At 41.5% G+C, this 26604-nt stretch overlaps 1 protein-coding gene across 2 annotated transcripts in view; it reads right to left on the minus strand.

The window, feature by feature from the left end:
- TOM1L1 (target of myb1 like 1 membrane trafficking protein) overlaps positions 1–18091 on the minus strand; it is a 52567-nt gene extending 34476 nt beyond the window's left edge. For both annotated transcript variants that reach the window (XR_009560367.2, XM_030881612.2), the window contains exons 1-7: positions 17982–18091; positions 15467–15551; positions 13527–13605; positions 8468–8617; positions 6611–6736; positions 5613–5714; positions 4535–4651 (exon numbers count right to left, since the gene is read on the minus strand). Coding sequence is in view for 1 of the 2 variants with exons in the window: in XM_030881612.2 (XP_030737472.2) it covers positions 4535–4651; positions 5613–5714; positions 6611–6736; positions 8468–8617; positions 13527–13605; positions 15467–15551; positions 17982–18039 (717 nt within the window). In the remaining variant the exon portion in view is untranslated. The remainder of the gene's footprint in view (positions 1–4534; positions 4652–5612; positions 5715–6610; positions 6737–8467; positions 8618–13526; positions 13606–15466; positions 15552–17981) is intronic.
- Between the last annotated feature and the right edge of the window lie 8513 nt (positions 18092–26604).

The raw sequence follows: 26604 nt of genomic DNA on the forward strand, positions 1-26604 counted from the left end.
AGGAGGCAAGAATATACAATGGAGAAAAGACAGTCTCTTCAGCAAGTGGTGCTGGGAAAGTTGGACAGTCACATGTAAATCAATGAAGTTAGAACACTCCCTCACACCATAAACAAAAATAAGCTCAAAACGGCTTAAAGACTTAAACATAAGACATGACACCATAAAAATCCTAGAAGAGAACACAAGCAAAACAGTCTCTGATGTAAATTGTAGCAATGTTTTCTTAGGTCAGTCTCCCAAGGCAATAGAAATGAACAAATGAGACCTAATCGAACTTACAAGCTTTTGCACAAAAAAGTAAACCATAAACAAAACAAAAAGACAACCTACAGACTGGGAGAAAATCTTTGCAAACAATGTGACCGGCAAGGGCTTAATTTCCAAAATATACAAAACAGCTCATACAACTCAATAACAAAAAAACAAACAACCCAATCAAAAGACATACATTTGGCCAACAGGCACATGAAAAGATGCTCAACATTGCTAATTATTAGAGAAATGCAAATCAAAGCTACAATAAGGTATCATCTCACACTGGTCAGAATTGCCACCACCAAAAAATCTACAAATAATAAATACTGGAGAGGGTATGGAGAAAATAGAACCCTCCTACACTGTTGGTGGGAATGTAAACTGATACAGCCACTACGGAAAAACAGTATGGAGGTTCCTTCCAGAACTAAAAACAGAGTAACCATATGACCCAGCAATCCCACTCCTGGACATATATCCAGAAAAGATGAAAGCTCTAATTCAAAAAGATACACACCCCAATGTTCGTAGCGGCACTATTTATAACACCCATGACATAGAAGCAACCTAAGTGTCCATCAACAAATGAATGGATAAAGAAGATGTGGTATATACATATATACACAATGGAATACTACTTAGCCAAAAAAAAGAATGAAACAATGCCATTTGCAGCAACCTAGAGATGATCATACTAAGTGAAGTAAGTCAGATAGAGAAAGACAAATATTATATGATATCACTCATATGTGGAATCTAAAAAATTGTCCAAATGAACTTATTTACAAAACAGAAACAGACTCACAGACGTAGAAAACAAATTTATGGTTACCAAAGGGGAAGGGGTTGGGGGAGGGATAAATTAGGACGATATATAAAATATATCTACCATATATAAAATAGATAATAAGGATTTACTGTATAGCACAGGGAACTATATTCAATATCTTGTAATAAGCTATAATGGAAAAGAATCAAATAAAAGAATATAGATATATACATATATATGTATTGATATAACTGAATCACTTTGCTCTACACCTGAAACTAACACAACATTGTAAATCAACTATACTTCAATAAAAAAAGACTCTTAGAGCCTTTACTATACTAATGAATTTTTTGACCCTCCAAGAGGAGAAATGCAGTAAACAATTGGTTTTGGAACTTATTTGACCACAGATGTCATATTCCCCACATAACATACAACATAAGACCAGTAGGAAATGCTGTCTTAAATTGTTTCCAAGAGTTGTGTCTTGCTTCCCCCAGAATTTGTCATCTCAGTGTTCACCAGAGGACTCTTTCTAAAGTTTTACCTAGTTATGCAGTCCTTCAGCTTATATCCCTTTAATGGCTTCCTTCTGCCACCTGGGTTAAGCCCACTTAGGCATAGCATATCAAGTCTGCAATAACCTGGGCAGACCAGATCTTGCCACCCTTCTCCTGGAACCTGATGCTCCCAAGCTGTGGTTTAAAAGCCCTCTGTGCACCTGAGGGATACCACAAACTCAAATCCATTGATAGTGGGTGGGGGGTGGCAAGGGGTTCCTTGAGGGGTGTGTCTGACTCCCTTGTGGTCTCTGGAGGTAGGCTTGCATAGATATAACTTGAGAAATGACCTGTTTTTTTCTTTTAAATCGTTTAAAAATGTAAAACCCATTCTGAGTTCACAGACAACCGAAGCCTGCATATAACCCACTGGTCACAGCATGCTGACCCCTGGATTAGAGGAAAGCACAGTCCAGGACACTCAAGACTGCCCACAATGAGTACTGCCACAGAACATGGAAGGAAATGAAGGATGCTCCATGACTAGAGACCGTGGAAGCCAGAAGAAGACAGTATGAGGGGCAGCTAACAAACAGCTGAGGTACGGTAGTGAGACAACTGGACAAGACAACCTGTGCTCACGCCTCTCTCCCCATGTGAGACCAGACAGCTGAGGCAGGAGCATCTGTGTCTAGGTGGGAGCAATGCTTGGGACAGAGACATAGGGTACTGTTTCCAGTTGCTGGTAGCAACCAGGAAAAATAGGAAGCATATAACTTAGAAGATCAGCTACCAATATAACCCACCCAGCATCATCCCGTGCCAATGCTATGTACTCTGAAAACAGCAGCAAACACAGAAATACTCAGAAATAGTACTAAGAACAAGCTGCAGTAACAGTGTTTTCCACTTGGCATGGGCAAGGTGGGTCACAGAAATGCAGACGAGCTGTCAGGGATCTCACACAAAAATAAGCTCACTATCACCAGTCTATCCAGATACTTGAGAAATGAAATGAAAGAGGTGATGAACAAAAGAACTTGTACCCAAGGAAAGAGAATCCACAGAGCAAATGGAAAAGCACCTTTAAAAATAATTACTATCCTTAGAAAGACAAAAGGGAAAAGCGTATCCATGAAAGAACTATTATAAAAATTGAAATAATTTTTTAAAATAAAAAATTGTTGAAATAAAACATTCATTAGGAGGGCCAAATAGACAATCTGATGTTCACATTTAAGAGAAATAATACATAAAATTGAGAAGCTTTGCTACAACTACAGCGTAAAAGGAAGAAGAAACAAAACGTTTATAAAAGTTGAGATAAGAAAAATATAACTGAAAGTTTCATCATCTAAATCATGTTCCATACAAAGACAGAAAGAATACTAGAAAAGAAATATCTGAAATAAGAGCTGAGAATTTCCCAGAAGCAAAATACACTTAAGCTGACAGGGCAAAAGGCCTATCAAGTATTGATACTAAGCAGGTTAAGTAAGGTAAATACACATATGCACATACATGCACACATATCCCTAGACACAGTATAGTGAAATTTCAGAGGCATTAAAGAGAAATCACAAATACAATCAGAAAAACAGATTATAAAACAAAGGTGCAAGAATACATAATATGATACTTCTCAATAGCACCACTGGGTGCAAGAACAATGGAGCAGTATCTTTGAAGGACTTAAGGAAAATAATTCTGTACCTAGGCCACACTGTGAGCCCTTAACATGGCAGCCAAAAGACATCTTTGGACACGTAAACACTCAAAGTTTACCACTAGTAACAATTTAAAGAGATAGCAGTTAAATACAGGTGGTAATGTTGAAAAAGGACATTTTTACACCATTGATTGTTTCCCAAACAAGCAATAATCAGGAAAAATGTTATTTACTAACAATCGAAGGACTTAAAGGAAAGATAACAACAACATGAGAAGTGGGGAGTGGAATCAGAGAAAAGTAAAAATATAAGTTTCTTAACTTTGGGGGGAAGAAAAAGATTTAGAAACTGCTTTTTTTCCTCTAACTGCTTCTAAAATAATGTGTTAAAGTGTGTGTTAAAACTTAAAATTGATGGGCTTCCCTGGTGGCGCAGTGGCTGAGAGTCCACCTGCCAATGCAGGGGACACGGGTTCACGCCCCGGTCCAGGAAGATCCCACATGCCGCGGAGCAGCTGGGCCCGTGAGCCATGGCCGCTGAGCCTGCGCGTCCGGAGCCTGTGCATCCGGAGCCTGTGCTCCACAACGGGAGGGGCCACAACAGTGAGAGGCCCACGTACCGCAAAAAAAAAAAAACAAAAAAAACCCTTAAAATTGAAAATTAGAACAAACCATTAGAGGGAAAAAGTGCACTGGATGTAGAGACACAGAAGAGGGTCTCGGAGGGCCCCCACTCCAGTCATAATGAGCTGCCCGTGTCCTTCACATGCCCATACACATCCAAATGCACTGTCCACTTGCTCCTCCACAGCGTCGGCACTGCCTCCACCTAAACCTTTCCAAAAACCCTCACCTTTCTCCTTGCCCCCACCCCTGAACCCACAGTATGATAAATACATTTCTATTATAGCATCAATATTTTATTAAACTTGTTGTTTACAAAACACTCTTGCTCACTAGACCTAAGTTCCTTAAGGACTAGGACAGCCTCCTCATTTCTATATCCTTTAACACGTTATAGTTACTCATTATGTTTGCTGAATAGATAGGTAACTTTTACACACTGAAAACAATTAGAGATTAGTAGAGGCTGTATATGGCTAGGCTATGAATGATTAAATGATGTTAAATTATTTATTGCAAGAGGGTAAGTACCACGTCTAAGTTACCACGGCATTTCTGATAAAGTCATCCTTGCAGCTCCTTGTTAAGTTTAAAAATCAAGTAAACATGCTGGAGCATGGACAAGTCAATATTACGGTGCCTTCTATCTCCAAGTCTCTAAGTTTAGAGAATAACTTTCAGGGACTGCTTGTCCCTGAAATCATACTACACCTGCAGAAGCTCTGTGTCTTCATGGTTTTCAGACCCAGGAATATTCTCCATCAATATGGCAGACATCACTCTCACATTCATTTTCACCATATCCAATTCACTGCGCAGTTTTCCAATCTGTCGAGAGCAACACAATCACCAGTAAGTGTGACACAATGAATGGCTACCTTGTTTCTTGCTTGCAGAGAAAACACTTTTGTAAAATTTAATATTTTCAAATTTATACAAATGTACATATAATTATTTTACAAATGTACAATCTGTCACCTTCTAAAAGGTCTTGAGAGCTCTTGTAATAAATTTAAAACTATGCTCTAGGAAAGTTAATGAAGGGAAAAAGTCAGATTGGAATCAATATGGAGAAGGGAGAAGGTAACCATATCAGCAACCCGAAGAAAATGGCAAATGTTAGTCTGGGTTTCTTAGAAACCAATGGGAGAGAAAAAAGTGAATGTTTTATAGTCCCATGGAATTAAGAGGGAAGAATCAAGAGAGAAACACTTTTTTTTCTTCCTGGATTAAATTCTAAGAGGAATTAATCACATGGATTGTTATATAATACCGAATAATAATAATATAAAGTCTTAAATGATAGTTCCCTTATAGCAGGACAGAAATGAGCTTCATTTCATAATTGCTTGTCTAAACATTAGATAAACAGATATAGACAAACAAGTAAATGTAATTCAGTTGGCACAGTTAATAATAGTAATAAGATGACCACTTACTGAGCTCTCTGGTGTGGCATACAGACAGTCCTATCAGGAGCAACAAGAATCAACTTACACAAGATCCGTCCCACAGCCAAGCCTCCACAAAGCCACAAAAGCCACTCGACGAGGACAACTGTTAAAAGCTCAGGCTTTTATAATCAGGCAGAATCCATGGGATTAATTCCACTTAGAGTTGAACCATCATAACTTATACAGTGCCACTAAGCTTCAGTCCCCTCCTCTGTAAAATGAGGTTAAAATGTACCTCTACCTTATGATAATATCGTTAAAAATAAACAAACTATATATAAAGTACTTAGAACTTAGAAAAAGTCATCAATAAATACAGTCATTGCTGTTGTTACCTGTTCTGGGACCAATATAATAGTGGAGCTCTTGGAAACCACAGAAGAAAGAGCTGGTGCAGTAGGAACAGATGGTGGTGGATTTGGTGAGATCTGAGCAGTCTATCAACATGAAATATAGAAATATTATTATTTAAATTAAGTCAGCCACTCCAAATCCAGTTTTTCCATTCAGATGACTCAGTCACTAGGGAGAGTGAGCCCTCAGGACAAAGCCTTCACAAAGATCAGACTTTTGGTATACACCTGAATTGCTTTTTCTACCAAGGCAGGACTCACCAATATGCAGAAGGAAAGAATTACTGTTTTTACGTTATGGAAATCATAGGAAGTTAGGAGATGAATTATAATCAGTCACTACAAGTGTTCTAAGTTCAAAACCTTGAAAGTTGCTTGCAAACTTGAGAATGAATACATGTGAACATTGCGAAACTCTTCTATGGGCACAGTATTAATAAGCAAATCTATTATATGAATACGTATAATAGAGACCCCTGCCTGTCTAGCACCAATCTTTTCTTTTGAAAACTGCCCCTCTTCTGCTCTACCTAAATAATTTCTATATGGAGCAACCCCGTTCTTACATGACCTTAGTTAATTTGTGAAGAAATGGAAAACTGACCTAGGTTGGTTCAATGAGGCCCTTCCCTGAAATTTGGGACGTGGAATGTGAAAAAGCTAAGGCTATAATATGAAAATTTGGGAGCTATGTTGTTTACCATGTGGAAAAAGCTAGTCTGCAATGAGAGAGAAGAACGAAGCTGATGATCAAAGGAAGGTAGACAAGTAACAAGGCATTTGAATGCTTGGTTCTCTGTTCAAAGATCCAGCTAACACCACCCTTCTTGCGGCTTGTATTTTATGAGGTATCACAGTATCCTTCTAACAGATTAATCTTTTAGGTGAAGCTAGGTGGAGCTAGGGTGGTCCCTTTCAAAGAGAAAAGACCCATGCACTACACTGTCTTACTCTACATAGGTCAAAGAACGGCCTCCTACCTCTTGTCTGGCTGTTTCAGCCACTGCATCTGATGGAGGAAACTGAACACCTTTCTTAAGGAGGTCCAGGTACACTTCTTTCACTTCACTTACATCCACAGCTCCTGGGAAACCCTGCGACCATGTCTGAATTCAAGAGATGGAAAGTTCCAGAGATAAATAAGCAGCAAAACAAAACACAACTCCTAAACTGGTGACAGAAAATGAGAGATTGACAATTATGTACCTTACTCAGAAAAAGAAAGCTACTTTTGAATGTACATTTTTAGAGACTAGAATAATCATATATATATATATATATATATATATATATATATAACATCTTTATTGCAGTATAATTGCTTTACAATGGTGTGTTAGTTTCTGCTTTGTAACAAAGTGAATCAGTTATACATATACATATGTTCCCATATCTCCTCCCTCTTGTGTCTCCCTCCCTCCAACCCTCCCTATCCCATCCCTCTAGGTGGTCACAAACCACTGAGATGATCTCCCTGTGCTATGCAGCTGCTTCCTGCTAGCTATCTATTTTACATTTGGTACTGTATATTAGACCATGCCACTCTCTCACTTTGTCCCAGCTTACCCTTCCCCCTCCCCATGTCCTCAAGTCCATTCTCTATGTCTGCGTCCTTATTCCTGTCCTGCCTAGGTTCTTCATGACCACTTTTTTAAAAATTTAGATTCCATATATATGTGTTACCATACAGTATTTGTTTTTCTCTTTTTGACATACTTCACTCTGTATGACAGATTCTAGGTCCATCCACCTCACTACAAATAACTCAATTTTGTTTCTTTTTATGGCTGAGTAATATTCCATTGTATATATGTACCACATCTTCTTTATCCAGTCATCTGTTGATGGACACTTAGGTTGCTTCCATGTCCTGGCTATTGTAAATAGAGCTGCAATGAACATTGTGGTACATGACTCTTTTTGAATTATGGTTTTCTCAGGGTATACGCCCAGTAGTGGGATTGCTGGGTCATATGGCAGTTCTATTTTTAGTTTTTTAAGGAACCTCCATACTGTTCTCCATAGCGGCTGTATGAATTTACATTCCCACCAACAGTGCAAGAGGGTTCCCTTTTTTCCACACCCTCTCCATTGTGTGTGTGTATGTGTGTATATATATATATATATATATATTTTTTTTTTTTTTTTTTTTTTTTTGCGGTACGCGGGCCTCTCACTGTTGTGGCCTCTCCCGTTGCAGAACACAGGCTCCAGAAGCGCAGGCTCAGCGGCCATGGCTCACGGGCCCAGCCACCCCGCGGCATGTGGGATCTTCCCGGACCGGGGCACGAACCCACATCCCCTGCATCGGCAGGCGGACTCTCAACCACTGTGCCAACAGGGAAGTCCTGTTTGTATATTTTTTGATGATGGCCATTAGAATAATATATTTTTAATCACCAAACTGCCATGCCTCAACAATTTAATGAAACTCTGGAATAAATACTATTGTTTGTTTTTTGCTATACTAAATCTAGAATTAACAGATCCTAAAACAGCATCAGTAGCTCTTTTGCCAAATAACTCTGAAAGCAGTGAGTTATCTACCCCAGAACATAGTTTCCACACCTGCAAAATGAACGTACACGTCACTCTCTCTCCTATCTGATGTAGATAAGATAGAAACTGAAAGACATGTATGGAAAAGACTACAAATTCTTCAGAAAAAGGCCCCTATCCAATGCCAAGAAATTATTATTACATGGAAAACCGAATAGTAAAAACTCTTCGGGGCTCAATCCCAGGCTTGTAAAGGATCACTGAACCAATTGGGAGTTAGGTAATTAAATCTCCAATCTTAGACATTCACCATCCCATAAGATATATAATAGACTTACCTTAATGAAATTCAAAATTCTATTCTGAATGTCTATTGGCAAGGTATATCTGGGACTCAGCAGCTTAACTAGACTATCTTTAACGAATTCCTTCTTCACAATCAGAGACTGGAAACTCGGACCACAGTTCTGCATACACACGTCAATAAGCTAAAGAGAAAAATCAAACGTTTTATCTCTTTGCAAAACCACCTCCTAAATATAAGGTAAAAATTGCCAAGTAATGATTTCCACCAGCATTCCAATTAATAAACATAATTTAGTATCTACTAAAATACATGGCAAAATGTTAGGTTCTGGAAATGTGAGGAAATATAAGGCATAATGTAACTGCTTAGCGGATGGTCCTGTTGGGGAGCCAGGACACAATTATATGAGAACTAATAACTATGCAAGGTAGTAAATGCCAAGGGCCAATGGGAGGTGCAAACAAAGCATGTGGGCTCTATACAAGGTGACGTGTCCTAGTTTTGCCAGGAAAGTCCTGGTGAACTCCTGTTGTCCTGGTTTTATTAATGATGATACCTCCTTTCACTCTCAAAAATGTCCTTGCCTAGATGAAAAATTACATGGTTACCCCAGCTACAGACCTTTATAGGCAGATGTGATAATTTAGGGCCAGGTGGTCTTAAGACTTTTGGAAAAGGGTGGTTCTACGCTGGGCTTTGAAAAATGGTCAAGAAAAGTACAAATAAGTATAGAGCAATAGTCTAGACAGGTAAATGGTATTAAAAAATATAAGTACAGGTGACAAAGCATATGAGCTGTGAGGAGGAAGATAAGTACTCCAGTTTGTAGAGGCTTCTTTACATCAGCAAACTGGGGACATTGGGGAGGTGGGTGGATTAAGTCTGGAGGGGCTTCATCCAGACAGTAGAGAAATTTTGTGTGGCAATGTAAAGAATTTGAAGATTATCTTGAAGGCAGTAAGAAGCCACTGAAGGGTTCTTATTAGTTTTGTCACCATCACACCTCTATCCTGAACTTGAGAGAAAGGTTAGTGCATGCATAGTACTCTGACAAGGTTTTCAAGCAGCACCCTACAAAGGGAATTGGAGGGCAAAGACCCTGGAATGATAGAGAGATCCAGCAGTTACCCACTAGTACAGCCTGATGCAGAAAGGCCTAAACTAGGATGATGTGGGTACAAGGAAGGGAAAGACATGAGAATTATGAAGCAAGAACTTTCAGCAACCGGGGTTTGTTGAAAAGGAAAGGCTGAAAGTTAAGTGACTGTTACTCTGCATGAGATTGATGGAAATCTGGAAGTGGATGGGATACTATGACTAGTCGAAGGTCAAAATGGTGGGTTGAAATTTAGATATTTTGAGTTTATAAGTGCTGTGAACTGAATGTTTGTGTCCCTCCCAAATTCCCATGTTGCACCTCCTAATCCCTAATGTGATGGTATTTGGAGGTGGGACTTTTGGGAGGGAGTTAGGTCATGAGGGTGGAGTCCTCATGAATGAGATTAGTGCTCTTATAAGAAAGGGATAAGACAGATCATCTCTCTCTTGGCCATGTGAGGATACAGCAAGAAGATGGCCATCTACAAGCCAGAGGGTGGGCCCTCATCATACACTGGATCTGCCGGCACCTTGATCTTGGACTTCACAGCCTCCAGGACTGTGAGAAATAGATGTCTGTTGTTTAAGCCACCTAATCTATGGTATTTTGTTAGAGCAGCTCAAGATGACTAAGACAAAAAGGACAATGAGACATTCAAGTAGAGATTTTTTGCTGAGAGCTGTACATGCACAGCTATAGTTCAGGGGAGAGTGAGGCCAAAAGTGAGTAATCAAGCCTGCCTTGGATGAGCAGAGAGGAAGGGACAAAGGGGTTCACCTGTGAGGCCAGAAGGACGCTCAGGAAAGGCAATCAACAGAAACTGATGCATAAGATAAATAGAACATAATGTTGGTAAAATCAAAAGAGGGCAGAGTTTCTAGGAGGATGGAGTGTCAAATGGTTAAGAATATGGACTGAAAAACTCAGCCAGGTTTGTTGGTTAGTGGGGTCATCAGTCACCTTGAAAAAAAGATTTTCAATAAAGCAACATAAGCAGAAGTCAGGCTAAGAAAGAATGAGCTGGTATTGAAGAACTGCATGCAGAAAGTGGATTTCTAAAAGTGATCTAAAAACAAAATTAAATCTCTAGTTCCCATGCTAACACCTTCTCCGAGGTCACAAAAACCATAACGTGACCAGGATAGGTATAATCATCTTTGCAGAAAAGAAGCCCTGAAAACTGACTTTACACCATGCTCTGTATTTGTGTCACTTTAATGGCAATACAGAAATAAGAAGGTATGAAAGCTGCAGTTTTAAGGGCAATGTGGCTAAAAATGCAACCATAAAATACAGAAGCTGAGCACATGCAGCTTTGTGAAATATACAGGGAGAACCTTTAAGGCAAAGGAAAGTAAAATCAGAAGCCAAAACATATTAAGATGAATCTATTGTATTTTAATGCAAGTTGTTTAGAAAAAGACAAGCTGAAAAGTTGAATAACAAATGAGTTTTTGCTTGATATACTGTTATGATGAGTTTTTATCTGATGAACTGCTGAGAGGAAAAGTGCCTCTAGTTCAATGGGAATTTATAAAAATACTTCATGTAACCAGATATGCAGTCTTAGGCAAGATACTTTGCCTCCAAATCTCATTTTCCCTAACAGTAAAATGAATGCTAAATATTCACGGGCCTAGTTGCTCCGCAGCATGTGGGATCCTCCCAGACAGGGGCTCGAACCCGTGTCCCCTGCATTAGCAGGCAGATTCTCAACCCCTGCGCCACCAGGGAAGCCCCTGGATGATTCTTTCTGTGACTAATCTCTCTCATGATTAAGTCTGGCTTAAGTTAATATTAAAGTCTGTTCTGAAGCCTTAAAGACACCACTACAATGCAGTGAGTAGCGTGAGGTGAGGTGATTGGGCCACTGACTATACAACTTGGGGAAATATGCATGAAGCTAGTAAGAGTCAAAGACCAATTCAAAGAAAATCCAAGAAGTAGGTACCTTAATGAACTCTGCCCCTAACAATGACCCCCAACCTGTGACTCTCACCTTTACTTTGGCACAGGTTTTAGATTCACTTGTTCTCACGTACTGGTGTGGAAATTAGGAGGTGGAGGATGTACAGTTACCTGAGGTGGAACAGGGAACAGGCAGCTAGCTGGGAGTAAGGCCTAAGAGATCAGACGACTGGAAGGACAGAAAGAGTGGGAACTCAGAGATGGAGGGCTGAAAGAGACAACACTCTGGGATAAGTCAGATTCCCCAGGGAAGAGTCCTGGTTCATCCCCAGAAGGAAGGAACTGTGATGGAGGAGGATATGGAGCTGAGGATAAGAAGCAACCATGGAAATGTCACGTAGGCTGGCTACAACAGAGAAAGAGACAAACGCATTATACAGAATAAACAACTGTGAGAAGGTGAAATACCGCATGCTGAAATTCAAAAGTGGCATAAATTCATCTTCTGCCCTTAGGTTACTCAGTCAATTCTCCTAACCTTCAGCAGCCCTGAGATATCCTAGATCCACTTCATTTTAGGGCACAGCTACGTATCTTTCTACCCCAATTCTACAGTACATTCCTTGAGTCCTTCCTGGATGCTAGGAGAGTGGGATGGGAGCTGAAGGACACTCAATCATTTTAACCACTCAACACCTGGTACACTGATGCACTAGGTCTTCTACCATGTAGAAAGGAGTTGAAAACACAAATGAAACACAGCAGCCTTTTCTTTCAAGGGGCTTGATTTGTTCTGAGAAGCAAGGTGTATGGGGCAAGGACATGGAATTTAGAATCTGAGAACCGGACTGAAATCTTGCCTATGCTACTTAAATCTTGGAGGGGAAAAAAAAAAAAAAATCACTTAACCTCACTAAGTCTCAGTTTCTTCATTTCTGAAGTGGAGTCAATAATACAACTTCTTCAAAGGGTTGTTGAGAGCATCAACCAGGTACCAGGCAAAGGTTTATTTCCACCACCAACCCATTGTTCTGACATTTCTACTAAAGTGCCTTACTCCTCTCTCTCCAGTTGCCTGCATTCTGTGACCTCCCTGAGGGGGCTGCTATGGTAAAGGACAGGGGAGAGGTCAAAAAAGATGAGAGAAGAAAATCCCTCCAAAACTATATTCAGACCCCAACTTGAAGGGTTTCTTCAGTGATAGTATCATTAAGACTTCAATTCATTTTCTCATTCAGTTACTCTCCAAGTAAGCAAGATGTGATAAATGATTTTCCCCCTGAAGCTAGAAAAGGGGGGCTGTGCTCACCTCTGTTCCACAGCCCTCTAGATAAACACGTCCAAGTCCCCTAAGAGCAGTGTGATGCTGGCAGAGTAGTGCCATAACCACATGTGGCTTGCGGCTGGGCTGAGGTCAGCAAAGGCACACAGAAGAAACTAGAAAGCCACACAGCTCACTCTCAGGCAGCAGGCAGGGTTTGCAAAACATACTGAAGTAAAACGGGCAACTCACCAAGCAACTGAAGAGGTCACACGGCCAAGGTTGGGGGAAAATGGGAACATGTCAAATAAATGCCCACACCCAAATCAAGCAATAAGGTGCACAGGAGAATTGTTTAAATCAACAAAGAACATTCTCCAAATTATACCAAACAGCAGAACTTGGCTGAACCCTAAAGAGCCTCCAGCATCTCAGAATTCCACAGAGGTGTTCAAATGAGGTAGAAAGATGACGGGGAGGCACTTCTCAAGCTTCAATCTTCCCCATGTGTAACACATACACAAACTTCTTGAGCAACTCAGTACCTACAGGTTTTTCATGACCAGTTCCCATCTCCTAACCAGGAAAATACGCTTTTCCAGGAACACTCACTTTCCACCGAATTAAATGCTACTACAAACAACGAAACTCCCTTGATTCTGCAATTCTCAATAAATGAATAGTTTTAATTCATACTGTAAATAACTTTTTGCTAACCTATTAATTATCTCAGAATATTTGTATCTTTTATACCCAAAATTAGAAACGTGACTATAGCTTGGAAAATTCTGGTCTTAATTTAACATTAAAGTAAATACTTACTGACAAGGTAAGTTGTATTTCTTTATGATTGTAGTTTTTGGAAATCCTTTTCTTCAAAGCTTTTACTGCATCTTTTGGCCTGTGGCAATAAACACAGTAAAATCATCAACGTAGCCATTGCTGAAAGCAAGTAGTCTCTGAAAAGCAGCATGCAGTGTGGAAAGAGGAACGGCTAAGGAGATAACCAAGGTATTGGTTCTGTGTGGCACTGGGCAGATGACTTAACATTTTTACACCCGTTTCCTCATACATCTAGGCAGACAATACCACCTACCTCCTTGTCAGAATCAAATGAAATATGCAGATGATGATCATTACCTAGAAAGCACTACATGTGAAATATACTCACACCCACAGCCCATATCAACGCATACTCACACCCACAGCCCATATCAACAGACAGAACCAGTTTACAGGAAATGTAATTTCCAAAAATGTTACCTATTTTTATTAGTATTTCCTAAGCATCCTATAGGCAATGGGATGTAGGAGGAGTTAGGACTAACCAGGTCAGGTTCTGATATGCTACAATGTTATGTTACAAAAGGAGGAACTATGTGTAAGTAGACAGTCTAAATTTACTCTGAGATGGTCAGTTATAGATAAGTAATGGGGATGTAACGTACAACATGATGACTATAGTTAATACTGCTGTATGGTATATTTGACAGTTGTTAAGAGAGTAGATCCTGAAAGTTCTCATCACAAGGAAAAAACATTTTTTGTAACTGTATGAGGTGATGGATGTTAACGAAACTTGTTGTGGAAACTGTTTTGCAGTATATGTAATTCAAGTCATTATGCTGTACACTTTAAACTTATACAGTGCTATATGCCAATTATACCTCAAAACTTAAAAAAGATACAAATATTTTTTGAATTTAGAATTTCTATTATATGATAATATAATTACATAATATTACATATACTTAAAATTGTAACTATTATAAAATATTATATATATTTCTAAAAAATCATATATGATATCTAAGATGAAACCCTTAGAAAAGTTGAAAAGAATAAAGACACTGTTTTAAAAGAAAAAAATTTTACATTGCATTTCCCTTTTTGCATTATCAATGAAGAAATTAGTATTATCAATGAAGAAAAGTTTTAGAGGAAACAAATATGGTAAACAAGATTACAGGGAAAACACCATAAATATTTTAAAGTACTAACCATAAGCACTTTCCATTGAGATAGTCAATAATTAAGTGTAATGTTTTCTTCATCAACAAAAACTAAGACAGTCTCCTTTGCTGTTCATTATTAGTTTAAATGCACAGGAAAATCAAGAGAATTGTATCCCTTTTAACAACTTGTAGTTCAGACTAAATCACAAAATAGTTGGTCTTCTTAATGATTTTATTTTTTAAACTTCAATTCTGTAAAGTTTAAGAAGTGTAACAAAAGATAACACATTGTTTAAGAACTCAGCATAAACATGGGTGAGTTGGCATTCGGAAGAAAAAAAAAATTGTCTTGTGACACGCAGAGGAAAACAACTGCTAGATTATTTCCTGGTTGGTAATGACAACTGCCCAGAGACAGGTCACCACCAGGAGACCACTAGCTTCTTGATAATATTTTTCAGTTACAGTAACATAAAATATTGCCAATCAGAGCAAGAAGAATTCCTAACAAAGGAAACAGTATCTTCCTCTCTCCTTAAAGAACAAGGAATTTGAGCTTCACCGAGACAAAATTTGAAACTATTAAGGAAAAGGCAAAGAGGAGAAAAATTATAATGGATTCTCAGATATTCCACATGCTGAAACAAGCAGCTGTCCTAATATTTCAACCTGACATGTCTTCAAAAGGCAGTGGGTGCTTAAAGGGTGATGGAAACACTATTTCAACAAGAAAACCAGTTTGCAAGAGAAAATGTGTTCTGACACTTCTTATGAGAGGCAAATACATGAACCACACACTGAACTCACCCATCGTGGGCAGTGTTAATTATGTAACAGATGTGCATGAACTGGCCCCAATCTTCAGTCTGAACTCCAGCAAATGTAGCCTTTTCTGCAAAGAAAAAGCTGTTGTGTTGAATCTGAGCTACAACAGAATAAAACATGTCTGGTCCTCCTGAAACAATCTGCCTGGAGTTCACTAGCAAGTACCATTAAGTTTATATCACCAAAGAGCAGAGAGATTTTTTTTTTCTGAGCAATTCCCAGTAATTCAAGAATCAGTCAAAACCCAGGTGTTTCTGTTGCAACAGTAATGAGTGACCTATTAATAAAGGCTGCAGGGCCAGGACAGCCCAGCTAAATCTCCATCTGCCTGCCTGTCTTTCAGAGAAGGACAGTCACCTACAAGATGAAGTGCACAGTGCTAAACTAAGTATTTTATCTTATGCGATTTCATTTAACCCACTGTTTTGAGGTGATGAAACAGAAGTTCAAGGAGGTTAAGGAAGTTACCCAAGGCTACACAGTCAGTACACGGTAGAACTAGCATTCAAATCTAGGTTGTTTGATGTTTGATGCCAGTTTTTGTTTGCTTTTTAAAAGTCACTTATTCTCCTTTGGGGGTGGTGTTGAGAAAAAGACAGATCTACTGAAACTGTCCATGTACTTCCTAGCACCTGTACTAACCAGAGCTGCACCAGGCAGACTTGAAGGCTCCTGTACCTGTAACCCCATCACTAAACAGTCAGATAGCTTTTCCCTCTTCTGACATCCTCCTTAAGAATACAAAATGTCACCTGGGAAGGATAATAGAACACTCAACCTGAATGAGCTTAACATCTCTACTACGAGAAAGGAGAATATCCCTCAGCATGAAAACATGAGGTTCTAGGGGAATTGAGCAAAAATTAAAAGGATAATGAAGAGGATAAAGGTTTGGTTAGGGGAACTCCAAAGCTTAGACTGCTCCTCATCTAGGAGAAACACTATTTGAATTTGGCATTCAAATGGACAAGGCTTACCAATCTTGTGTTCAGTTACAAGGTTCTTTCTGCCAGATTTCTTGCTCCCCATTCTGTCCTCCTTCTTCCCACCTTCCCATCTTCCTAGAAAACTCCTACTCACCCTTCAAAGGCCATGGCAGAGTTAAGTTCTCCCTTTTCATAAGTTTTGGGTGTTTTACACTTCTCTTCTATTGCAAAGGTACTGCACTATTGTCAGTACGAAATTGTGTGCGTCTTCCCTATAAGATTATGCGTTCCGTGATGGCTGAGACCACATCTTACCTTTGCCTGGTCCAGGTCCAGGGATATAGCTGGCAGTCAGTAAATGTTCACAGCATTAAAGAATAAATCAACTTATGAAGATGCAGCCTGAATCCACTTCTGTTCAGGGTTCATTTTAATACCCAACAGAGATACAGCCAGCAACAGTTTAGAAAGCATCTCCTCCTCAATGATAGTTACACTCACCATCTTATAAAGGTATGGGAACTAAGCTTCAGGTTGAGTAGTGTTTTGGTTTTGGTTCTTTAATTTATTCATTCTTTATTTATTTTTGGCCGCGCAGCACGTGGGGTCTTAGTTCCCCGACCAGGGATAGAACCAGCGCCCCCTGCATTGGAAGGGTGACGTCTTAACCACTGGACCACCAGGGAAGTCCCTGGGTAATGTGTTCTTGTCATACAGCAGTTAACTGAGCTGCAGGCAAAACTGTTCAAATCTGAGCCTCCTTATTACAACTACCAGGTTTTCATGATTTCCTCATCCCACGAAGCTCCCCGAAGTGATGATGATTTGCTTGGCATCTATATGCACTGGTGCCACACCCGGTTCCCAAGGGAGGTATCAGAGACCAGGGAGAAGGGAGCCGGTGTTGTTAAACAGTCCAGGCACTGGCTCCGGCTTCCGCGTACATGGATCAGAGCACGGCCATGGGAGAGGGAAGGAGTCAGGCAGACACCTGTGTAGCCCCTAGTGGCCTGGAGAGGCCTCTTGTGTACCCAGAGCGCGCCTGGCTCCCTCTTCCTTCGCTCCAGTGCTAGGCATGTTCGTTCTCTTTGTTCACCCCTAAAAAGTAACTCACGTTTTAAGGGCCTGGAGTCAGAACTAGTTTGGAGACCTGCCTGTCACATCGAGGTCACTGCACTTAACCTCCTGGAAACTTTTTCTCTTTGCAAAACGGGCAGGACAACACTTGGCCCTCGGGTGGACTCACTTTCTGAACAGCTTCCCCTTACCCAGAAGTTGACACGCCCCTGTAGAGGCCCAGCCACGCCACACCTGGATCCCCTCGGTCCACCTGTCCGCTTCCACCCCACCCCCACCCCGGAAAGCACCGGAAGACGGGAGGTGAGGAGGTGGGGTTCGAGAGAGGTCGGCGGGGACAGGTGCCGCTCGGGACCAGCGGAGCGCGGGGCCTGGGAAAGTTGCGGGGGAGCGGGGAGGAGTTCGTCGAACTCGGACCCACGCGATCCTCTGCGGCCGGGAACAGAGTCAACGCGTAGCGTCCCGGCCCCAAGCCGGAGGGGTCCCCCTTTTACCTATGAGCTGGCCCACGGAGGTCGCGTATGGGTCCCGGTGACTCTTCCCGAACGCCATGGTAGCGCAGGGAGCCGGCCCGGGCCTCCAACACCGCGGCTCACGACTCCACCCGCACGGCCCTGGCTCCGCCCCCCGGGCCGCACTTCCCCTGGCCGCTGCGAGGCGCCGGGCTCCGGGCTGGGTCCTTGCGGGGGCTGAGGCGGGAGCGCCGGAGGGGGCGGGCACACGCGCACCTGCCACGAGCCGCGGAACCGGCCGGGCGGCCCTGGGGACACCGCTGGGGACGAGTGACCCGGGGGCGGATCCTGCCGCTCACGGGGCGAGGTGCTGTTCTTCTCTGCGCTTCCTGCTCCCCGTTGTAAAGAAGGAAATATGGAGTTAACACACGTCTCGGGTTACTGTGAGCATTAACCACATAACCCGCTCAGGTCAGCGTTTGGCACCCACAAAATACATGTTTAACCACTGAGTGAATCGCCTAACTAGAAATATTTACCCCACCCCGACTTATCTACCCGCCCCAGAGATCCGGGAGGGAAGATGTGTCCCTGGCACTTTAAGGCTGCAGGTGATGGACAGGAGGAGGGACTGGCTTCAATCGAGAGGCCTCACAGGAGCCGGCGTCCTTTGTCTCGCCCCAATTTCCTGAGGGACCACGTGGCGCCGCCCAGCGAGTTCTCGGTTCCTCCAGGGAACTATTTTCCAGCGAAGGTGAGAAGAAGAGAGGGGCTTTCCTTCTGTTCCGGCAGGGAGTGTTTGGCTTTAGGACTGCTTTGGAATGTAAATCCGAGCTGGAGCATTTCAACCTCTTTCCAGCTGCCCTTTCAGAAGCGGAATTTATTTCCTTTTCTGGTGCATTCGATTAACATCTGATTAGCGATGGTAACAATCTTCCACGATGATGCCGGAGCCTGCTGGGGAGTGGTGTGTCTCCAAGGTGATGGAAGTTAGCATAAGATGGGCTCCCTGTGCCTCTAGATCTTGCTTCCTGTGGTCAAGTGGGGCCCAGTTCGACAAGCCCTTCCTGGGCCCTGGAAATGGTGACAAGAGATCAAAAGGAGATCGGTCTGGCTTATGTCCTTAGTCATATATTTAAAATAGAAATCAAAACCAATTCCAGTGTGTGCCAAGGGGTTAACTTTTTTTTGCTCTAATTCTGCTATTTCTAATTTTTCTTGACCCATGTGAGCTAATACCTGGGATTCTAAAATCTAGAATGAATCATTTTTGTTGTAAATGCCTCCTGCCTGTAACTAATATTCTCCACCTGCTTATCCAGGGTGAATAACTACTTCTTTTTTTTTTTTTTTTTTTTTTTTTTTTGCGGTACGCGGGCCTCTCACCGCCGCGAGCTCTCCCGCTGCGGAGCACAGGCTCCGGACGCGCAGGCCCAGCCGCCATGGCTCACGGGCCCAGCCACTCCGCGGCATGTGGGATCCTCCCGGACCGGGGCACGAACCCGCGTCCCCTGCATCGGCAGGCGGACTCTCAACCACTGCGCCACCAGGGAAGCCCAATAACTACTTCTTGTGGTGCTACTTATCAACTACCTTAGTCATCGCTACAGCTTCTGCCCACACTGTTGAAAACCTCTTGTGACATCACCAACCTAATCTCTTTCATATTATAGACTCTACAAAATATTCCACTCTCTGAACCCTACAAGCTTAAAGAGAAAATTTCAGCTTAGGCTGCTGTTGGTGTTAGTGGCCTTCCCAGGGAATGAGAACTGGGAAGGAATCAACATACATATTTTTAACATAATTCTGCTACTTCTTATGGGAGAAGTTTTGTTTTTTATTTCCTTGTGCTACAGGATTGAGGCACTGAAAACATGGCACCAGGGAGTGTGTTCAGGACATTATGTCGGGGTAAACAGAACCAGGTTGATGGGTACTACCTGAAGCTCTTTTCTCCCCGTTTGCCTACGGGGGTGTTGTGGTGGTTGCAGCCTTCTTTCTGTGTTCTGCCACTTTCTCCATGATCTGCCAAGTCCCCGGGGGGATAATCAACCCAGTCCGTGTTAGTATGGTCTGAGAGTAGGATAGAATTCACAGCTAAGTTAAGGTCAGAGAAGAGGCAGAATCCCAGAAAGAAACAAGGGTAAAATTTCTGGATACCAGGAGCAAAATCTCACTAAAATTTCAATTCTAAAAACACTTACTAAGCGTTTATTTACACATAAGTCATAATGCTAGGTAGAAGCAAAGAAAATAACCTTTATTTTTTTATTTGGCCACGCTGCGTGGCCTGTGGGATCTTAGTTCCCCAACCAGGAATTGAACCCGGGCCACTGAAATGCCAAGTCCTAACCATTGGAACACCAGGGAATTCCTGCAAATAACCTTTACAGTACTTTAAATACACTTAAGTGCCTGGAAGTGGAACTCCATCTGAATGCAGTCTTCCTAAGCCTGGAGACAGGTAGCATACACTTCATTTGTACAAATATGTAATCAGAGATTTAAAAATATAAAGCTAGGGCTTCCCTGGTGGCGCAGTGGTTGAGAGTCCACCTGCTGACGTCAGGGGACGCGGGTTCGTGCCCCGGTCCGGGAAGATCCCACATGCCTCGGAGCGGCTGCGCCCGTGAGCCATGGTCGCTGAGCCTGCGTGTCCGGATCCTGTGTTCCGCAACGGCAGAGGCCACAACAGCGAGAGGCCCGCGTACCGAAAAAAAAAAAAAATATATATATGTATATATAACACTAATAAATAGCTTGACTAGAGTTTGAATCATGGCTGCCTGATTCTAGAGCCTGTATTTTTGCCACTAGGTGAATCTGCTTACTGAGCATGTTTCTCCTCATTTTTCTTTTAAAGATCTGTGTGGTTCAAAGTATATCACGACCCGTATTCCTATCTTAAAGAAGATATACATAGACTTTGCTGGCACAGGGTCCTGCTGTTCTTTCTGTACCTGTTCAAGAATGCTAATATTTTCTTTACTAGAACTATATGCTAGGTGTGCTGTAAATACATTACATGCACATGCATTCTCTCATTTAATCCCATGATAACTCTGAAACCAGTACTCTTATTACTCTGTTTTACAGATTAGAAAAACCAAAGTAAGTCATTTTTCATGCAGTCATAGTGAAGGACTGTATGATTCCAGAAGCTGTGACTTTAACCTATGTACTCTCATGGGTAGAGCATAGATGGTAGGTGGTACCCTTTCCTTTTTAAAAAGTGGGTTCTAGGGGATGGTACCTGGAGAATGAGGTGACCGAACGTGGCAAACACACGTATCTGGAAACAAAGTTGACCCATCATCAGGCTTTATGCAGTTAAGAGTCTTTTTCACCCTCTCATTTGATTCTGTTCTTTCCACTAAATTTTTTAGATTGTCAGATCTGGACATACCCTTATAAATCTCATGTCTACTGCATCATCTTACAGATGAAAAATGGACAGCCAGCTAAGCGAAGTAACCGCCCCAAGGCCATTCAGCTCCAGCTAAGAGAATGCAACACAATAGCTTATCCCTGAGTCCCAAACTTTTCCCACTGCAGGCACCTTTTCTCTATTTTAATATTTAAATGTTCTCCCCCATTCCTCCCCATAGTATTGGGTTGGCCGAAAAGTTTTTTCATACAGGTTTTTCCAAAAGATGTTATGGAATGAACTTTTGGGGCAACCCAGTATTTTCTCTAGCCCTCTCTTTATCCTTCTCTTTTTCTAATGGGTCCAGTTCCAGACATCTCCCACTCTCTCTTCCCTAGCTGTTCCACTGTGGAAACTAATTTCCGTAGCCACTTGATCATCAACTCCAAGCCATTTCTCAGCCTCATCCTCTTTGCCCTCTCTGTGCTATATGATGCCGTCCCATTAGCCATCCTTCTTTCCCCCCTCACCTTTCAGGGCACTTCCCTATCCTATACAGTACTCCCTTCTCTGGCTGCTACTTCTCATGATCTTCATCTGGCTCCATCTTCCTCCTTGCCTGCTAAAACTGTTAGCCTCCCCAGAGTTCTGTAGTCTCTCTTTTCCTCTTTCTCCGTTTCCCTCAGGATGCCTTCTCCTTGTCCCTTCTCTCTGAAACATTTTCTGACCACTCCCAAGAGAACTGAGTCCTCCTTTCCTGTCCTACATACAGATTTCTGTCTTAGAGCTCACAACACTTTGTACTGCTTGTTTGTTTAGAAATATGTTCCCCCCATGGGATGAATTGGGAGACTGGGATTAACATGTATACACTAACATGTATAAAATAGATAGAACTAATAAGAACCTGCTGTATAAAAAAATAAATAAAATAATTTTTTTTTAAAAATGGTATTTAACAAGAGCCTAACCTAAATAAATAAACAAACAAATAAATATAAAAGAGACCCCAGAGAGCTCCCTGCTCCTTTCACCATGTGAGGACACAGCAAAGAGATGGCAATTCATGAACCAGGCAGTGGGCTCTCGCCAGACACTGAATTTGTCAGTGCCTTAATCTTGGACTTCTCATCCTTTAGAACTGTGAGAAATAAAATTCTCTTGTTTATAAGCCAAAAAAAAAGAAATATGTTCCCCCCTCCTAGATATAAGCCCCTCAAGGGAATAGAATCCTGTTTGTTGGGCTTGGTATCCAGGCACTTAACAGGCCTTAGGAAAGTTTATTGAATGCATGAATGACTCTCCAAAATCTTGAGCTCTATCCTTCCTGAGATCCAGTCCTTAATTCCTCCCTGGATGCCTTGTTGGAGCTCTGACCTTGACAGAACTAGAATTATACTCATCCCCTTCCTCCACTGTCTCAGTATGCTACCTGACTTCTTTGTTTTGATGAAGGCAGTGATGGATGTGTTGGAATCACCTGAGCTACTGTAAAGAGTACTGATGCCTGGCTCCCACCCTCAGAGATTCCGATTTAACGAACCTGGAATGTATCAAGGGCATCAAGATTTTTAAAAGTCCCCAGATTGGCTAATGGTATCATACTTTCCCAAATAAAAAATCTTGAAATTATCCTCAATTCTTCTCTTTCAATTAGTTTCAGATTCCTTTGTGTTCTTTATCTATCTCCTTGCCTTTTCTCCTCTATGAATACTGCTCAGACCAGCAGTTCTTAAATGTCATAAGACAATACTCTTTAAGGATGAAATTGGACTGAAGCTTGGGTTCTTTCAAATATAGCAAGACCCTATGCATCTATAGATGTATTAGTATTAATTATCTTTAAAAGTAACATTTTACACAATAATTATTGCCCATTGTTTTTGAAAACTATATGTACAAAGGTGTATGTTGACTTTATTTCCACAGTTATTTTTTAGTATCTACATCTTGGAAACTTCTTATTCTGGAAATTAACTTCAAAGCTCAGTCTTTTCTCTCTTCCTGCTCTTGGGCTTTTGGCTGAACTTAGAGACGCAAGATGAGAGAGGCATAAGGAGAGTGATGGGAGCTAACACTGGTTGACTTCCTACTGTGCCAGCCACTCTAAAAAGTGCTTTGGTATCTCCAATAATAATAATAATTTTATAAACTAAGAATCGTTATTTCCATTTTACTAAATGACTTGCCTAAAGTCACTCAGAATTGGGAGATGAATTTGGGTTTGTCTCATTCCAAAGCTTAGGAATGAGACAAACTGTACCCAGAGCCAAGTTCCTGTCATTGATCTTGGGGAGCACCTGTGAAACCAAGCAAGACCCTGCAGGGTCTTCCCAGACACAAAAACCCTTTCATGCCCCCCCATTCTTGTTTTTAGAAAAGGTTTTAGTCTCCTAGGCCTTCCCCATGTTCCAAAGAGCAGGGACAAGAAGTTAACAATTAGAGAATTGAGGGAATGCAGAATCAAAGGAAAAACAAGGCACTCAAGACAGGTAATGATAGCTGAAACAATAGTTCAGCAATAAAACAGAGTCCTAGTTCCTCCTCAAGGAATATACATAACAATTTGACCTGTATCTTTGAGTTGTTCCACAGAAATGCAGACCCCCACCCAGATGGAAGTTGGTGATTACATGCTGACCACAAACATGTAGACCCCAGGCTGGTTGGAACCAGAAGGAGGATGATTACAATTCCTGAAACATCACCCTGTTACCTCACCACCAACCAATCAGAAGAAAGTTCACGAGCTAATCATGCACCCTGCAATGCTCACCTCAAAAGTTGTCTTTAAAAGACCTTCCCTGCAAGCCATTGAGGAGTTTGGGTCTTTTGAGCACTAGCTGCCCATTCTTCTTGTTTGGTGCCCTGCAATAAACACTGTACTTTGCTTCTCTGCAACCTGGTGTCAGTAGATGTGTTTTGCTTGTGCATCCAGTGAGTGGACCCAAGTTTGGCTTGGTAACACCTGCAGCATCTAGTCAAGCACTCCTCATCTGGCAGTGCTAAGTAAAAGTTTGTTGGTTGATTTTAAACATTCACCCTTCCACCAATATTGAACTTTAAACCACACAAATGCTTTCATTAGCTTCCCTCATCATACTTATAATTAAGGAGTGCCACTGAGATCTGGGACTAAAGAGCACTTTTTGGCTAAATTTGTCATCTCAAAGGATTCCAATGAAGTTTTAAACCAAAATTTTATCTGAAAAGTAAACCAGGGGAACCAATATTTTCATAACCCAAGGCAACTTGCTTTTGGTGGGTTTCATGACCTCACCAGTTCACACTTAACTTATTTGAGGTTTGTAATTTAATTCCTATGTGTTCCTTTGGAAATCTTGCTCAGATATGCAAGTCAGATCACCTGGTTTCAAGTCCCAGATCTCAGATGATAAAAATAACTTCATAAGGTTATTTTGAAAAATGAGATGATGTATAGCACATAGAATGATGCTCAGACTATAATAAAACTCAGTAAATATTAACCAGTTTATTAACCTACTAGGTGTCCTAAAATGTCCACTATTAGAAAACAGCTTCTGAGGTTTGGCAAGGTCTCCCTAAACACCACTATTTAAATATGCAAGAGTCACCTATTTGGGAAAAGTATGTCCTACTAGCATTATATCAGTCACATGTTTAGTTTCTATTAACATGTTGTGAATCATGTATGATTTGTTGATCAGTTTACTTGAAAAAATGTCTGGTGGGAATGGGGCTCAAAAAACCCAAGAGATTCAGCACTGGAATTTCAGGCTGGAGTGGGGAAAGGGCAGGCCTAGAGGGATGCTCCTAGGATGTTTGTTCTCCAGGAGAGCCTTGAAAGAAGAGGTGGACAGCAAAGGAAACAGGGACATTAATTTAGATGTTAAACTTGGTTCAAATGGCTTGGCTCACAGCCATTCACTGACTGTGAACTTTGACAGGCAAATCATTCTTTCAGAACCTGTTTCCTTATCTATAAAAGTGGAGCCAATTCCACATTTCTCAGTGTGTCTCAAGATTAAATGACACAACATTTGAACACTTTTAACAAAGGCCTTGGCATATTACTGGTGCTCAAAATTGTTAAAGCCCAAAGTCTAAAGTAGGCTCCTATTTCCTACTTTCTACCACGTCATTTTGGTTATGCCCTTTATAATGCTGGTTATAATCTGAAATTGTTTTGTATGATTATTTTTCACTTGTTGCCTGTTTGCAAAAGTTAATATTGCCCCCCTCAAACTGCAAAGCATACCCTTTTGTTATTCTACATTGTGCTGCAGGGAAGGCCCACCATGTAGTTCCCCATAGTCTCTGAAAGCACACCTATCCAAAGAGATGCATTTTTGTTCCCCCCATGTTATCAACTCGGGCTTGGCTGCTCTCTGCTGGAAAGGCAATACTCAAGAGACAAGTGCTCGTAGGAACAGAAAGATTGCTTTATTCAAGAGGCTGGCAACCTGGGGAGATGGTGGACTCGTGTCCAAAAACCCAAGATTCTAACCCAAAATCCTAAGATTCTGATTGGCTGTGAAAGTTTTTAAAGGAAGAATTATTTGGGGAGGGCACCAGAGTCTTTGTTATCTTCCACTGTGTGCAGATTTTCTTCTTATTGGTTGGTGGTGAGGTAATAGGGTGGTGGTGCTCCATGAATCTGGTGCTCAGCCTGAAATTACCCTCCTCCACCTGGGTGGGGGCCTTAATTCCTGTAGAAGAACTCAAAGATATTGTTATGTGTATTCCCTGAGGAGGAACCAGGACCCTGCTCTGAGGCTGCACTATTGTTTCTTGACTGCCCCTCCTTTGTTTCTGCATTCTCTCCCTTCCCTGATAAGCAACTGTTTGAATCTGCCCTTTGGAACTCAGGGAAGGTCAAGGAGGCTGAATGAAGCCAAATTCCTGCAAACAAGAAACATGGGAGGGCCCCACAGGGTCCTGCTCCATTTTACCCACATCTTTGCCTCTCATTTGTCCTTCAACACACTTCAGTCCAGCTGTAAGCTCCCTTTTAAAAGATATGGTCTTGGAACTTCCCTGGTGGTCCAGTGATTAAGAATCCACCTTACAATGCAGGTTAGATCCCTGGTTGGGGAACTAAGAACCCACATGCTATGGGGCAACTAAGCCCCCACACTCTAGAGCCTGCACCACAACTAGAGAGAAGCCTGTGCACCACAATGAAAGATCCCATGTGCCACACCAAAGATCCTGTGTGTCACAACTAAGATCCAATGCAGCTAAATAAATAAATAAATATTAAAAAAAATAAATAAAAAAAGATATGGTCTTGCCAATACTAAGGACAGTCCT

Source organism: Globicephala melas, chromosome 20 (assembly GCF_963455315.2).
Source record: "Globicephala melas chromosome 20, mGloMel1.2, whole genome shotgun sequence".
NCBI lineage: Eukaryota > Metazoa > Chordata > Mammalia > Artiodactyla > Delphinidae > Globicephala > Globicephala melas.